At 38.4% G+C, this 15963-nt stretch overlaps 1 protein-coding gene and 1 long non-coding RNA gene across 5 annotated transcripts in view; one reads left to right on the top strand and one right to left on the bottom strand.

Annotated features, from left to right (window-relative positions):
- LOC131429748 (dynamin) overlaps positions 1-12252 on the bottom strand; it is a 1035717-nt gene extending 1023465 nt beyond the window's left edge. For 2 of the 4 annotated variants that reach the window (XM_058594080.1, XM_058594078.1), the window contains exon 1: positions 11947-12252. In XM_058594080.1, coding sequence (XP_058450063.1) covers positions 11947-12092 — 146 coding nt within the window. In that variant the 5' untranslated portion in view covers positions 12093-12252. The remainder of the gene's footprint in view (positions 1-11946) is intronic. The other 2 variants (XM_058594079.1, XM_058594081.1) reach the window with 1 other exon arrangement.
- A 2109-nt stretch (positions 12253-14361) lies between these two features.
- LOC131429907 (uncharacterized) lies at positions 14362-15618 on the top strand. Its single transcript, XR_009229471.1, has 3 exons — positions 14362-14809; positions 15012-15156; positions 15393-15618. It is a non-coding gene; the product is annotated as an uncharacterized LOC131429907 (long non-coding RNA).
- The last annotated feature ends 345 nt before the right edge of the window (positions 15619-15963 follow it).

The following is a 15963-nucleotide window of genomic DNA, read 5'->3' on the forward strand; positions in this document are numbered from 1 at the left end:
GACACATTACAAGTGCGACGAGAATTATCACGCGCTTTGATAATAGCAGATATATTCAACGGTAGGATCGACTGTCCCGTTTTGCTCAACGAAATTAATATTAATGTGCGACCCAGAGCTCTCCGCAACAGTGCTTTTCTTCGACTTCCTATACGACGTACCAACTATGGCGCAAACGGTTCTATTATTGGTTTACAGAGATCGTTCAACCGCGTTTCATCTGGGTATGATTTTAATGTGTCACGAAGCAGAATACGTACAAATTTTCTGAATATTATTAGGAATTATCATTAGGACCAAATTGTGTCTGTTGATTGTAAATAAATAAATAAATAAATAAATAAATAAACTCTCCTCTCTGTTTATAAAGCTTCGAGTTCGACGACAAAAACAAGAGTGTTGTTTGATGCATCGGCCAAAACCACCACAGGTTTATCGCTTAACGAAACACTTTTAGTGGAACCCACAGTACAAAACGATATCGTTTCGATCATACTCCGATGAATGATGAATGCAGAATCAGATTGTTCTAAAAGCCGATATTTCAAAAATGTACCGGCAAGTAAGGTTGTATAAAGATGACTGCAAATATTAGCGAATCCTCTGGTGGAATAGTGACGGCCATTTGAAAACGTATGAGTTGCAAACCGTCACAAACGGTGTTGCTTGTTCGCCACATCATGTGACGAGAGTATTGCTTCAACTGGCAGTAGACGAAGGTGCTGATTTGCCACTCGCGGGGAGACTTATCGTAGAAGACAGTTACATTGACGATTTTTTGACCGGTGGTTCGTCAATTGAAGAAGATATTCGCATCTATTCCGAGTTAACTGAGCTGCTACGTCGTGGTGGCTTTTAAGTGCATATGTTTTGCTCAAACAGGGTCGATGTTTTGAACTCTATACCAACGGAGCTTCAAGAAAAACAAGTCAGCTTTGATGAAGCTGGAATAAGCAACAGTATCAAAATTTTGAGATTAATCTGGAAGTTTAGTGGCTAGCAAATCACGTATTGCCCCACTCAAACCAACGACGATTCCACAACTTGAGCTATGTGGCGCCAAGTTGTTGGCAGAGCTGGTTCTAAAGGTGATTTCTGCAATAAAAATTAGATTGTATGATTTTCAACTGTGGTGCGATTCCCAAATAGTGTTATGTTGGTTGAGGATGTCCCCTCATAGTCTCAATCAATTTGTTGCGAATCGCGTTGCTGCGATTGTCGAAATGACACATGGCTACCAGTGGAGTTACATACGATCGGAACACAATCCGGCAGATGTGATATCGCGTGGTCTGCTACCGAATGAACTTTTGCATAATAAACAGTGGTGGTGTGGTGCACCACTATTAAGTGTTTAAGTCCTGTTTTGTATGAACTTGAACCGTTAGATGAATATAATATTCCGGAGGTAAGGTCGAATTCTTCGAGCATGGGTGTATGTCCATAGCTACATTGAACTGAAGGTGTTTAAACGGCAGAAGTTCGGTGACAATACATCTGATGAAATCAGAGAAGTAGAGAGGTCAATTATTTACGTTAAGTGTTTGGCGATGTTCTGTAGGCGTTAAAATCGGATTCTAATCAACGGATTCCATTTCCCAATTTGGCATTGTTCAATAGCGAAGACGGTCTGATTCGAGTTGGTGGCCGCTTGAAACATTCGACGATCCCTTACGACGGTAAGCATCAAATTTTATTGCCACAGAAACACCACATCACAGAAATAATCACCTGCGGATTACACCATGAATATTTCCATGTCGGTCAGAATGGGCTTTTGGCTATCGTTCGGCAACATTACTGGCCAATTCACGCTAAACAAGTCATAAAGAAGATAGTGTTATCGTGTCAAGTGTGCGCACATCAGCGTCCTGTTCTTGGTGTACAGTCCATGGGAAACCTTCCAGAAGTTCGAGTGAACCCATCGCCACCTTTTTCAAGGTGATAATCGACTACGCTGGTCCATTTATGCTGAAATTGGGAGGCCGTAGTACAAAACTCTACAAGGGATACGTTGTTGTATTCGTTTGTATGGTGGTAAAAGTAATTCATTTGGAATTGGTCTCAAATTTGTCGACGAACCAATTCATAGCAGCGCTATATCGTTTTTCTAGTCGCCGTGGATTACCAAGTGATATACATAGCGACAATGCAACTACGTTTGTCGGAGCACATCATGAGCTAGCAGTCCTCCGGCAAATGTTCGAAGACCAACAGCATAAAAAAAATAAGCTTCTTGTAGTTCTAAGGGCATTCGCTGGCATTTCATCCCCCCAAGAAGTCCACACTTTGATGGGATCCCAGCGATTATTCAGTTTTAAAACCATCTCATTTTTTGATTGGCCGATCAGGTGTGGCTTTACCGGTACCGTCTTAAAAGGACGAGAAAGTGGGACGCCTGAATAGATGAATCAACACTTTCGGAGTAAGTGGTCACGCGAATACCTTCACCATTTACAAGGCCATCAAAAATGGAATAAGAAAGATAATCAAAATTATAAGGTTGGCTCTTTGGTCCTGGTGGTAAAGAAAAATCTTCCATCTCAACATTGGAAGAGGACGAATTGTTGTTCTGCATCCGGGCGACGACAACATTGTACGAGTAGTGGTAGTCAAAACAGCGAGTGGTGAATACAAACGAGCAATAACAGAGATTGCTTTGATGCCTTCTGTTGAAACTGAATTATCAACGGGGGGTGAATGAATGGTATTAAATAGTTACGATTTTGATATTCTTTATTTGTAGTGTACGACATATTAAATCTTGCAACACTGTAACGATCGCAAACCAAAATAAAAGCGAACTTTGTATATAACGGAAGTGATTCATTTCATTATAAATTTACCGAGCCAACCATCCAATTTTCCTACCAATTACCAGTTTTGAGCTATCGTTGGACACCACCGAATGACTTAACGCGAATATGGAACGAATATTCATACAGCGATCATCGTCAAAACCTAATTCGCGATGATTGTTCGTGCTGTCTTTGATACAAGCAAATTAAGACTTTTCCCCCTGCATTTTTACCATAGTCTGTTATGTGATGAACCATATCCCAGCACTCTCCCATTGCTGCTACCTCACGAGATATGATGAATTTATTAGATAAAAAATGCTTCGCGAAGAATGGAAACCAACGATCATCGCAGTGACGCTATTAGATTTTGCATGATGACCACTCGAATGAAGTACCGATAAACTGCCGATGAATCAAATTCATCTTTTGACAGCTATCAGTGGTTTGTTTACATATCCATTAACACGCATTCAAATTAGAATGAACGCAATGAACATACAAACAAACCACTGACAGCTGTCAAAATTGATTCATTTTGTTCAGGTTGTGAGGTTATGTCATGTTCGTGCAAAACCTGATTCGAACCAATTCGAAGAGTAAAGTAAATGAACGAATGACAAACGAATGTATAAAACGAACATGCACGATGTATTAGCTTTGAACAATGATAACACAAATGAACTGCCGATCAATCAAGTTTATCTTTGACAGTTGCCGTGTACTTGATTTGTTTTGCGACTGCAAGATAAAAATTGAAAAATGACGAAAAAGTGCCTGTTTAAAACGTATTCCACAGTGAAAATAACTAAAAAGATTGCCCTGTATATGTTCCCAGCATCAAGGAGCGATATATGTATGAATCTGTTGAGTGTGAGGCGACTTGCAATTTTTACATTCGAACGATGAACTTTTAAACGGTAAACAAGTACACGTCGACAGTCAAACAAAGTTCATTCTGTTCATTTTGTGAGGTTATGGCATGTTCGTGCAAAACCTAATACCAGCAGCGAAGAATGTATTAGTATATTTGGGTTCTCTACGATTATTGCTTATTTATTTTCACCGTTCTCTCTTTCATGCAGTGAATAGTTCAACGTTGTTCGCCCGTCTCGTAAGTAATATTTATTTATTTATTTTGAAGCAGGAAAAAGCCCGATGGAGATGAAATTTGGCAATCTCTCTTTCCAGCAGGCATAAAACCTCCTCATCATTTGTATCAACAGATTACAATGATCCAACAGATACATTTGGGCTTAACACTAACAATTAAAACTAAATCTATAACCCTATCTATAACTAGTTGATGACATTAGGCATTGCAGGGCGGTAATAGCGCTCTTGCTTAAAAGGTGAGAGAGAAGAAAAAAGTGAATAGGTAAATGTTATATAAGGGTTGGTGAGGGGGTGGGGTAATTAACGAGAGTGGGCTAACGACGGTGTTAGAACCAGCATGTAGATCTAATTAGTGACCAAAAAGATGGTGGAAGACAGAGAAAACGACGGGGTAGAATCGGCATAAAGATCTGGTTAGTGATCGAAAAACGGATGGTGGATGACAAAGAAAAAGTAGAAGGGACGACCAAGTTACTTTCAACGAGCGAATCTAGTTAGTTTCCAATAGAGATTGTAGAGAGAAGGAGTGGGAAAGATCACAATAATCCAGCAGATACCATGTCATAAACTTATTACTGATAATTAAAACTACCCCTATTACTAACCTTAATACTTAAGAAGTAGAGAAGTAGTTCAGAAATAATTTTTTCACGGTGTTGCGAGATAAGTGAAAATCGAACAAGTGAGAACATCGATTAAATAGACGGCACATACTAGAAAACGGTTCGATATAGTGCGAGCAGATTGAATTCTGAGAAATGGATGAGATCGGAGGTTGCGAAAATTAATAGCTAGGTTAAGTTTATGTAACAATTCGGGGCAATCAGTTTGAGATTGTAACAAATCCGCCACGAAAATAGATTTACAGATGTCTCGGCGTACGGATAACAAGTCTAAATCAATAAGTTTACAGCGCTCACTATAGCTGGGAAGGTTGTTGGGATCCCTCCAAGGAAGACTACGAGGTGCAAACCGAATAAATTTATGCTGAATAGCTTCTATGCGTTGGATGTCGAGTTGATAATAGGGAGCCCAGACTGCAGCATATTCGAGTATAGAGCGAACCAGTGCATATTAGATAGCATATTAGATTTTTTATCGTGACATCACAAATGAACAAGCATTCATCCTTGACAGTTCAGCGGTACTGTTTACAAACAAGCTTGAACAAAAATCTAAGAACACGTCTTAAACAATTATCTTTACACTTTGCAACTAGTCACTTTTATTTAATAAATCTCAAAAACAAACCGTATCCAATCGTGAACAAATGTTTTAAAACTCTATCTAGGCGATATAGACCGTAGGAACTGTCTGAACTGTCAAGGATGAATACTTGTTCATTTGTGTCGTCACGATAAAAAACTTAATTAAGTTTTGACAGTTCAGCGGTACTGTTTACAAACAAGCTTAAACAAGAATCGAAGAGCACATCTAAAACGATTATCTTTACACTTTGCAACTTGTCACTTTTATTTAATAAATATCAAAAACAAACCGTATTCAATCGTGAGCAAATGTTTTAAAACTTTATTTAGGCGATACGGACCGTAGATGGTCTGATCCAATTTGTCAATAAACAAACAAAAGAAATTTCTGTTTACAAACAGTACTGCTGAACTGTCAAAATGTGTTCATCCGATTGAGGTTAGCAGTGACGGTAAAAAACCTAATAACCTCACAAAATGAACAGAATGAACTTATTTTAAAAGTCGACGTGTACTTGTTTACAGTTTAAAAGTTCATCAGAAATTCATCGTTCGAATGTAAAAATTGCAAGTCGCCTCATACTCAACAGATTCATACATATATCGCTCATTGATGCTGGAAACACATACAGGTCAATCTTTTTAGTTATTTTCACTGTGGAATTCGTTTTTAATAGGAACTTTTTCGTCATTTTTCAATTTTTAACTTGCAGTCGCAAAACAAAACAAGTACACGGCAACTGTCACAGATGAACTTGATTCATCGGCAGTTCATTTGTGTCGTCATCGTGCAAAACCTAATTGCGTCATTTCTTTGATGATGAGAATCGTTCTAAAACAACTACCTGCGATGACAATACGATAGTCCCACGACAAAAGGGCCTAACTGCAATTGAGTTTACTTTTTCTTTTGATTATTACGAAGCCATCATTGCAAATTCTCTAAAGTTTCCAATATAAATCGAAATCTTCTAGTTTTACCTTGAAAGTTTTGCTAAGAGTAAAGCGTCAAATATAAAATCTGTTCGGTAAATCGTAAAAGAAAAAGTTAACAAAGAGAAACTGTCATTTGCAGTTAGGCCCTTTTGTCGTGGAACGGTCGAATACTTCTTTTGTATACACCGATAAAAATTTGCACGATCGATTCATATGTAAACAGCACTTCAATTTAATATGCTTTGTCATGTCAATACATAACCAAAGCGATTTGTTTTAAGATTCCATGAGCAAATTCACTAAGATGCAAGATGAGATTATTTTTTACTTAGCTTTGAGATGTTTTTCTTTTGGATGTGATGTGTTTTGCTATTGAATCGAACTACATGTGTTAAACACTTCATTTTCAAGTGAAAATGAGTACAGCGCAAATGAATGTGAAAAACACTTGATTCGGTCAACTGTGTTTCAATTGAAATCTATATGAAAAACAATGTGACATTCGTATGAAATTCATATAGAATCTAAAAGTAACGATATATCTTATCATTTCTATGTGCATTTCAGATAAATGTAACATGATTTCCACTAAATATCAGCATGTTTTACACTCATTTTATGAGTTGAGTGTATGTTTTCATGAATGTCATGTGTTCTACAAGTAGTGATAGTTCAAATGCTTGGCACATGATGCTAGCGTGCTAATTATTTTCAGTGCAGGAATCACGTTCGTACGCATTCGAGTGAAAACAAGAATGACTTGTTCTATGGGGTATAGTTCATGATCATCCCTATCCTGCGCTCTTCGAGTTGTGTGCGCACCTATTCGTTTATTTCCGTGTTCGCTTCCGTCCACCACAGTTGGTGACCCCGACGTGAGTTTGCAAGTATTGTACGAGTGCGCATTTTCGTGATATTTCGATTCCGGAGTGCTCATCGCGGTTCACCGTCGTTTAAAAGCTCAACTGGTTGAGAGCACACCGGGACGTTGTGTCGAGCAGGTGTGGGTTCGTGTTCAACTGGCTGATTTCTCGCTTTTCATTTGCGTGATTTACATTCCTCCGGATCGATGTCGTGATGTGTCGCTGATTACGTCACATATCGAGTCATTGCCCCGCTGCCCATCGACGAAATCCTGGTTGTTGGAGACTTTAACTTCCCTAGTTTGAATTGGTGTGCCACTTCTGATGGATTTTTATTTGCTGATCCCGCACTTTCAGCATTTCACGCTAGCATAACTACCTTGCTCGATGGTTATAATCTCAACTTGCTGCGGCAATTCAACCACATCGTTAATGAGAATGGCCGAATGCTCGACCTTTGCTTCTCCAGTAAAACCGATATCGTACCCAACATTTGCGTTGCGCCGTCTCCTCTAGTGAAATGTGTTCGACATCATCCTCCGCTACACATCGTACTCGAGACTAAACGTTTACCTCATGACAGCGCCCCCTCCAGCATCATCAGCTATAATTTTAATAGAGCTGACTATAATAGCATGACTGCCTTCCTAATGAGTATCGATTGGGATGACATTCTCGACAATGATGATGTTAACGCAGCTGTACAGACCTTCTCCAATGTACTAATCTACGCGATTGATTACTTTGTTCCGAAACGATCCGTCCGACATTCCAAACATCCGCCGTGGCTAACCGCTGAATTGAAACATCTGAAAACATCCAAAAGAGCTGCTCTGACACGATACTCCAAGTATGGAGGTTACGTTTTGCGCAATAATTATATTCAGATAAATAAGTTATACAAGAAAACCGTGAAGCGCTGCCATGCCAATTATTTAAAGAAGGTACAGCATAGGATAAAGTCTAACCCAAAAGCTTTCTGGAAGCACGTGAATGAGCAAAGAAAGGAATTTGGATTACCATCGTTAATGCGATTCGGTGAGCGTACCGGTTCGAGTACTCAAGAAATTTGTCAGCTCTTTTCGGAACAATTCGCTCGTGTTTTCTCTACTGAAACATTATCCCCACAGCAAATCGAACGAGCGGCCATCAACGTTCCGGTATCTAATTGCTTTTTGCACTCCATTGACATAGACGTGAATTCGGTACAGATGACTATCGCTGGATTGAAGTCTTCGAGTTCTGCAGGACCAGATGGCATACCGGCAGTTATTTTGAAGAAATGTTCGGCTGGAATAATATCACCACTTTATCGTTTATTCAGAACCTCATTAACTACAGCAGTGTTTCCGGATTTGTGGAAAGCTTCGTTCATGTATCCGGTTTACAAGAAAGGCGACAAGAGCGATATGAACAACTACCGCGTACCGTATCACTTCTCTTAGCGCAATTCCTAAATTATTCGAAAAAGTCATTCTGACTCAAATTTTTAACCATTGCAAGCAGTACATTGATGATACTCAACACGGGTTTATGCCGAAGCGTTCAACAGCTACTAACCTCGTATCTTTCAGATCTTACATAACAAACGCTATGTCAGACGGGTTGCAGACGGACGTTATCTATACAGATCTCTCTTCTGCTTTCGATAAAATCAATCACGACATCACAATTGCAAAATTAAATCGACTCGGCTTTGGTGCAAACGTCATTCAATGGATACAATCATATCTCAGCAATCGACGTCTTACTATCAAAATTGATGATTGTTTTTCTGAAGAATTTGTTGCAACGTCTGGAATTCCACAGGGAGTCATCTTGGACCTTTGATTTTCTTACTGTACTTCAATGATGTAAATCTTTGTCTGGATGGACCACGAGTCTCTTTCGCTGATGACCTCAAGATCTATAACACCATCCGCAGCTCAGAAGATGCGGCATTCCTTCAACGGCAATTGGAAATCTTTGCGAATTGGTGCAAAACCAATCATATGATAGTGAATCCCGAAAAGTGCTCAATCATTACGTTCACAAGGAAAAAGTTACCGTTCAAATTCGAATATTATCTTGAAGGATTCATGATTAGTAGATCGACATGCGTCAAAGATCTTGGTGTCTTTCTCGATGAGCAGTTATCATTCAAACAGCACATTAACTACATTGTTGCGAAAGCTTCACGCTGTTTAGGATTCATATTTAGAATGGCTAAGCACTTCAATGATATTTATTGCCTGAAGACTCTATACTGTACACTCGTTCGTTCTACTTTGGAATATTGCTCAGTAGTCTGGAACCCTCTTTACCTCAATGGAGCTCATAGAATAGAATCTATACAACGTAGATTCGTACGTTTTGTTCTTCGACGATTACCTTGGAATAATCCACATCAACTGCCGAGCTATGAAAGTCGCGGATTGCTGATTGGTCTTGACACACTACAAGTACGACGAGAGCTGTCGCGTGCTTTGATGATAGCTGATATTTTGAGTGATAGGATTGACTGCCCCGCTTTGCTCCGTGAGGTTAATATTAATGTTCGTCCCCGTGCTCTCCGTAACAACGCCTTTCTTCGACTACCTCTACGTCGCACCAACTATGGAACAAACGGTGCCGTTTTAGGCTTGCAAAGATCGTTCAATCGTGTATCATCTGGATTTGACTTCAACCTTTCACGGAAAACAATTCCAGCAAATTTTTTACTTAGTATTAGAAATTATCATTAGGACTACAATGTGTCTGTTGATTTTTACAATAATAATAATAATAATAATAATAATAATAATAATAATTCCGGTTTTCTTCGGCCCGGTCCGGCAACTTAACCTCACCTCTGTTTCAATCGGCGCGTTCCGGTACCCAATCTTCATTGTTCAACCATGTCAGCTGAGGAAAATGACACTCCTCGCACTGCCGCGGTTTCAGTAAAACTTCCGGAAATCCAGAAATGCGGTTCGCACAGGCGGAAGCGCAGTTTGTTTTAGGCAACGTCACGAAGGATGAAACTAAATTTTACATCATCGCAAAAGTGGACCATTCGGTAATCTGTCATATCGCCGAGTTGGTTGCAAATCCACCACTACAGGAGAAATACAAAGCCATCAAAGATAGGCTTATCGCACGGTTTTCTCTCTCCACAAGCCCGGTTTGAACGGTTACTGTGATCGTCCGATCTCGGTGACATGCGCCCTACACATCTTTTGTCTAAGATGCAGGAACTCGCAAACGGACTAAATGTCAACGACGATCTCCTCAAAATGCTGTTTCTGCAACGGATGCCAGCCCATATTCGACCCGTATTGACCAGCAGCGATGGAACTTTAGCCAAGCTAGCGGAAATAACCGAAACCCCGCAAACAGCTGGGTCACATCACATTCACACAACGGCATGCCATCCTCAGGCAAATGGAATAGTGGAACGTTTTCACCAAACCTTAAAGGCGGCGTTGATGTGCCGGAAAAGAATCAAATGGAGCGAAGAGCTTCCGGTGGTACTTTTGGGACTGAGAAGTGCATATCGCGAGGATTTAAAGTGTTCTACTGCTGAACTAGTTTACGGACAACCATTACGCTTGCCAGGAGTTTTTCGATCCCCCATCTTCAAGTATCGATCGCACGGACTTCGCACAGCAGCTTCATCAATACTTCTCAGGCATGCGGGCACCCAAAACAAATCACCATTCAAAGCCTTCAGTATTCAGACACTGCGCTCAACTCTTGCAGTCATGTATTCTCTGGAAAAAAGCAAACTATTTCAATAGACAGAGTTAAACCAGCGTTTTTGTGCGAGCAGGACATCGGGCATCACCCAGCGGAGGACACTCGTACAGTCGTTACCCGATCCGGACACCGTGTCCGATTTCTGGTGTAACTGGAGGGGCGCCTATGGGGTATAGTTCATGATCATCCCTATCCCTATCTTCGAGTTGTGTGCGCACCTACAGAGAGAGTGAGAGTCTATCGAAGACAGTTACACAATCACTCACAGAGAGAACAACGCACCGCAGTTATATTAACCTCGAGCGGAAAGAAGGACACTTTCCTCACAAACTAAGAAATATATAAAATCAGTTTGAACTCCCGTGAACGGTTCGTTTTATTCCGTGTTCGCTTCCGTCCACCACAGTTCGAATTAATTCGAAAGTATGTGTTCATCGAATGGTGGATACGAACGTAAGCAAGAATGATGGCACAAAATCAGCGAAAAAACTAGTGAAATAACAAATGAGATCAAACATTTTTCATTACAACTGTAGTCTGTATCAGAGCTGATGTTTTAAAGTCAGATTGGCGCTGGTGTTATATATGTACGATGCATGAAAGTGCGATTAATTCGAACGTATACACGTATACAGTAATATGAATTTGACATACTTTGGAACGTATCGCATACGGCCATAAACAAGAATAAGAGTGATTGGCTTTATCTATAGTTCGTTAATTTTAAACTGATTTATTAAGTTGAATTTAGCATGTAATTCATTGTCAAATTAACCAATCGATCAAGGAAAATACTCCCAATATCAAACTGGACGTTCTGTTCTATTTCAGCAAAATAAATCGTGTGAAACCCAAATTTATCTTCACAGTTTTTTTTCTATGTGTACTATACAACCTTTTAAAAATTACAGAAAAATAATGTAAATTACTCGGGTTTTAAGCATTGTATGAGGTATTTTGTGATATTCACAAAGGCCTATCGTACGTTTGGCCCTAATTACATATTGGTAATGACATTCGCAAGGGCCTATCGTAAGTTGGTAATGTAATGCTCATTGCTCGGTTTCATAGTTGCACAATAATCAATACAATCTTGTAGATAGAAGCTCATAAACCCGAGTAATTAGCGTAGATATATTGAAGGAAAAAACATTACTCAAAGTGATTAAAACAGGTGAGGTTTCAAAATAAATTACACACATTACAATAAACAATAAATATACTAAAACTGTAATATGTCCATGTAAACAAGAACACAGTCTTATTTTTCTTCACGTAGGTATATATGTGTATCTCATATTTACTCACTTTCCAACGAAATTTTCCAATACAGAAGATTTTCCAGCCGATTGTCCACCAACCACTGCTATCTGTGGCAAATCTAGTTGCATGTGAACACCCATTTGAGTGAAAGCATCTTGGAGCTTATTTACAATCGGTATCAGTGTCTCCATGTTGCTTCAGTTTTCTTAACTTTTGTAACTGATAACTAAAGTCATTTGGTTTTACGATACTAAATCTAAATTCTCTAAAAGCGTTTGTTTGATGAAAAATATCTATTGCCACTTATCTTACAATATTGATTTACAAGAAGTGTTCACGAATCACGATAAGCTTTGAACTTGACATAAAGACAAGTACCAGAGATGCCAGGTAAAATTTCAAATATCTTCAGACAGGGTTGCAAAAGTCTGTATATACGGAAAAAATCTGCAGTTTGCAAGTATGTCTTGTTGGTTCTATAAAGTATGATACGCTAACCTGACTTGACGAGCAAAAAAATGGTCGCGATAATTTCAAAAGTCTGTAAACTTTTACCGAAAGTCTGCACAACAAAAAATGTTTGCAGCACAATGTCCGAAATCTGCATTTTTACGCACAAATCTGCAGATCTGACATCTCTGAGAAGCACACGCTTAAAAATAGTTATTCGAAAATAAGTAAGATCTCACTTATCTACAGAAAAAGTGGAACAACCGAGAGGGGCGACACTTCTGATTTGCAGCGACTTTTCAGCGAAATCTGCTTGAAATTTTCTTATTCCTTCGAGTTTTTCGTCATTCATGAGAGCTGTCCAAAAATCTAAGAAAATCCTCAATAATTCCATCAAATCCAGAATTTCCAATCTATCTTTGCTCGAATTCTCATAATACTGATTCTAATTTCGAGCGATTTGGCAACCATTAATATGACAATCATTATTTATTTAGATTTGGCAACAATGCTTACGTGTTGTTTTTATTCTATCAAGCACTTACCAGAGCTGCCATTTTAAAATCTGTTTTTCAATTCGAAAAATATGCATAATATCTGCGACGGATATTTTCGTTTCAAATCAGTAAAAATATGTGAGAAACGTTTGAAAAATATGCCAGTTTCATGAGATATCCCTATAAATTTGCGAATTCCTTAAAATTCCGAGATTTGAAACGCAAAATCTGTTCAGTGAAATATAGATAAAAAATCTTTTGCTGTTAAGGGAAAATCTGTGAATATAGTAACCCTGGCACTCACTACTCAAACAGGATTATGTTTATATGGTTTATATAGATTTTTTTTGTTATTATTATGTTTATATTCATGTTTATTTTGATCATAGTAGTATGTGGACTACCTGTGAAGCTCTCAACGTGTGAGCATATTGCTTCGCGAAGAAATTTTGTGTATTTCTCGGGATAGAACGATTTTTCTCGTTCTGGAGTGAATCAGTGTAGCGACGCCGTGAAACTATCATCGGGAATCTATAGTAATTTTAACTGTCGGCTAGAAAAGATTGCGATGCGATAAGATAGCGACAAAATGCCGCAAAGATAGCGAAACTGTCATTCGCATCGATTCAACCCCTTCGAGACCACAAACCAGAAAAAATATTTTTTAAATTGACCGTTACAATGACTAAGTTTTTATTTATTAGTAAGAAAACTTCAGTCATAATGAATTCATATTGATAATGCATATGTGGCAGATTACGGCTACAACTTGCACGGATTTTTTAAGCGTGTGCTATTTATTTGACATAATCGCCCTTATTTTGAATAACGTCGTATCGTTTTTTCCCTCGTATTTCATTTCTATTCCCCATAACGCTAGCAAAATCAAAGGTAGCTATGATTCGATCGAACCACATTCGATCGAAAAATCAATACGTCGTTATTCAGAATAAGGGCGAATGTACGATTCAGACGATCCGCCTCCTTCCGTCACCGTCATCGGAACGTCAGCTTCCGTCAAAATTAGTTTAATACTTTCTTTACCGGAACGTTCACAAGCTTCGTCCGTCAAGACGTTCCGTGACGGTGACGTTACGTGTGAATAGCTCCATAAGAATGCATGTAATTAATGATGACGGTGCCGGTGACGGAGATTGACTGTGACAAAAGAAGACGGATCGTCTGAATCGTACATAATGGTTATTTTGTGCTTAGTATGTTCCCTTTTCATTTATATTTTGTATTAATCGACGCCTTGGATTTCAAAACCTCGTGCTTTATTCGATTGTGCTAAAAAAAGCTACTCTAAAAAGCTGGTCGTCTTTGACAGATATACATTTGTTGATGCTTTCGATGAACAATGAAATAACAATTGTCGCTAAAGAATTTTATCAGTTAAAAATGCAATTGGCCTCAATCCAACAGCCGATTAATTTTTCTTTTGGCTCTAATGCTAGTTATTTTAAAACAACAGACAGCGAAGGGGTTAAAACAACTGTCCAATTTTCTGGCAGCGATGCCAGGTGAAATTTTATGCGTCTGCTTATTAGAAATGGTCCTATGCGACCTCAATATTTAGAAGTATGACGAAAAAACCGAACGAAACCCCTACAGTAATAGCAAAAGTCATTAAAATGGACGATTGTTTATAAAAATTTCGAAAATCTGCAAAAAAGTCGACTTAATTGCAAAGTCTGCTAACAAACGAAATTGCAAATTTACATACCAATCTGCAAACCTGGCATCAGTGGTTCTGACGCTCATTATTTCGCTATCCTGCGACGATTCCGTCGCATTCTATGTCCAGCTGAAAACCACTATATATAAAAAAATGAACAATACATGTAAAAAAATCGCTATCGAAAAGATTTAAATACGAAATAAAACAATAATCAAACAATACACGGGCAAGACGGGTTATCACTGGCCTGAGTGTAGTGGATTATTCTAAAACTGAACACGTAAGTATTTCAAATGAAAGTTAACATGATTCAACAAAGTAATAAAAGTTAGAAACTGAAATGAGTTTGCGGAGAATCAATGGAATTATATCAAACTCTGATCCATACTTACTAGATTTCTCCTTTTCGTCTTTTTGGTTTCTCGCAGACTAATTTCAACTTCCAGTTTGGATTAATTTCTCACTTTTTATCTCTGTCCTAGCAATGTCCAAAAACTACATTTGACTCCTCGACGACAATTTTTTACAATATTCTACGATTTAGCTGTTTTGAAGATGAAGTGTTCGGAAGTAATTCATTCTATATCAACCGATCTGGTGAATTCTTTCTTCAAACGAAATCCTTCGGTAAGTACTAGTTCATTGATCTATAATCATTGAGTGAATATTCCTAAAGATTCAACTGTACAGATATACTGAATTAGTACTACAGTGAGAAATAAATGAATTTTTATCAATGCTTTATACATACATTTCGAAAGCATTTACATTGCCATTTTTACTAAGTTTATTAAAGAGCCATAGCGGCATTTGTTTTTCTATTTTATCTGGTGCATCTCATATAAAAATAACTCTTATTTCAGGACATCAGGTCACAGTACTATTTTTACCTTGACGCGCATTGTTTCGTGGAGCTTACCATGTTGGCACTCTCCTGGATTAATTTTCGAGAGCGAAACGAACAAAGCAGGTGTATCAGCAGCCGATGAATCCAATAGAAAAGGAATAATTATGTTACAAGAAGAACAATATAGGTTTCATTCAAATCATATTTTTATTTATTGTATTAGCAGAAGTCAATAAAAGTGCACGAATGTATTTCGATGTGTTTAATTTATAAAATATGCCATAAGTGTGAGTTTCTGGCTTTTCCAAATGAGAGATATAGTATTTTGTGTCTAGAGTACGTTCGTTGGATTCTTCATCTAATTCTAATACAATATCCTTTTTACAACAAACAATTGCAGCGGATTGAAGTAAATACTTTATTAACCTCACGCACAACTGCTTCATTGACTGCCGATGTTTCTCGAAATCGATAAGAGCGATTGCTGTACAAAAATATTGCAAACAAGTGCAGTTTTTTTTTTAACGGCTGAGCCATAGTAACCACAACATTACGTCCTATGGGATATTGATGAACATCAGCAATGA

This window comes from Malaya genurostris, chromosome 2 (genome assembly GCF_030247185.1).
Source record: "Malaya genurostris strain Urasoe2022 chromosome 2, Malgen_1.1, whole genome shotgun sequence".
NCBI classification, from domain to species: domain Eukaryota; kingdom Metazoa; phylum Arthropoda; class Insecta; order Diptera; family Culicidae; genus Malaya; species Malaya genurostris.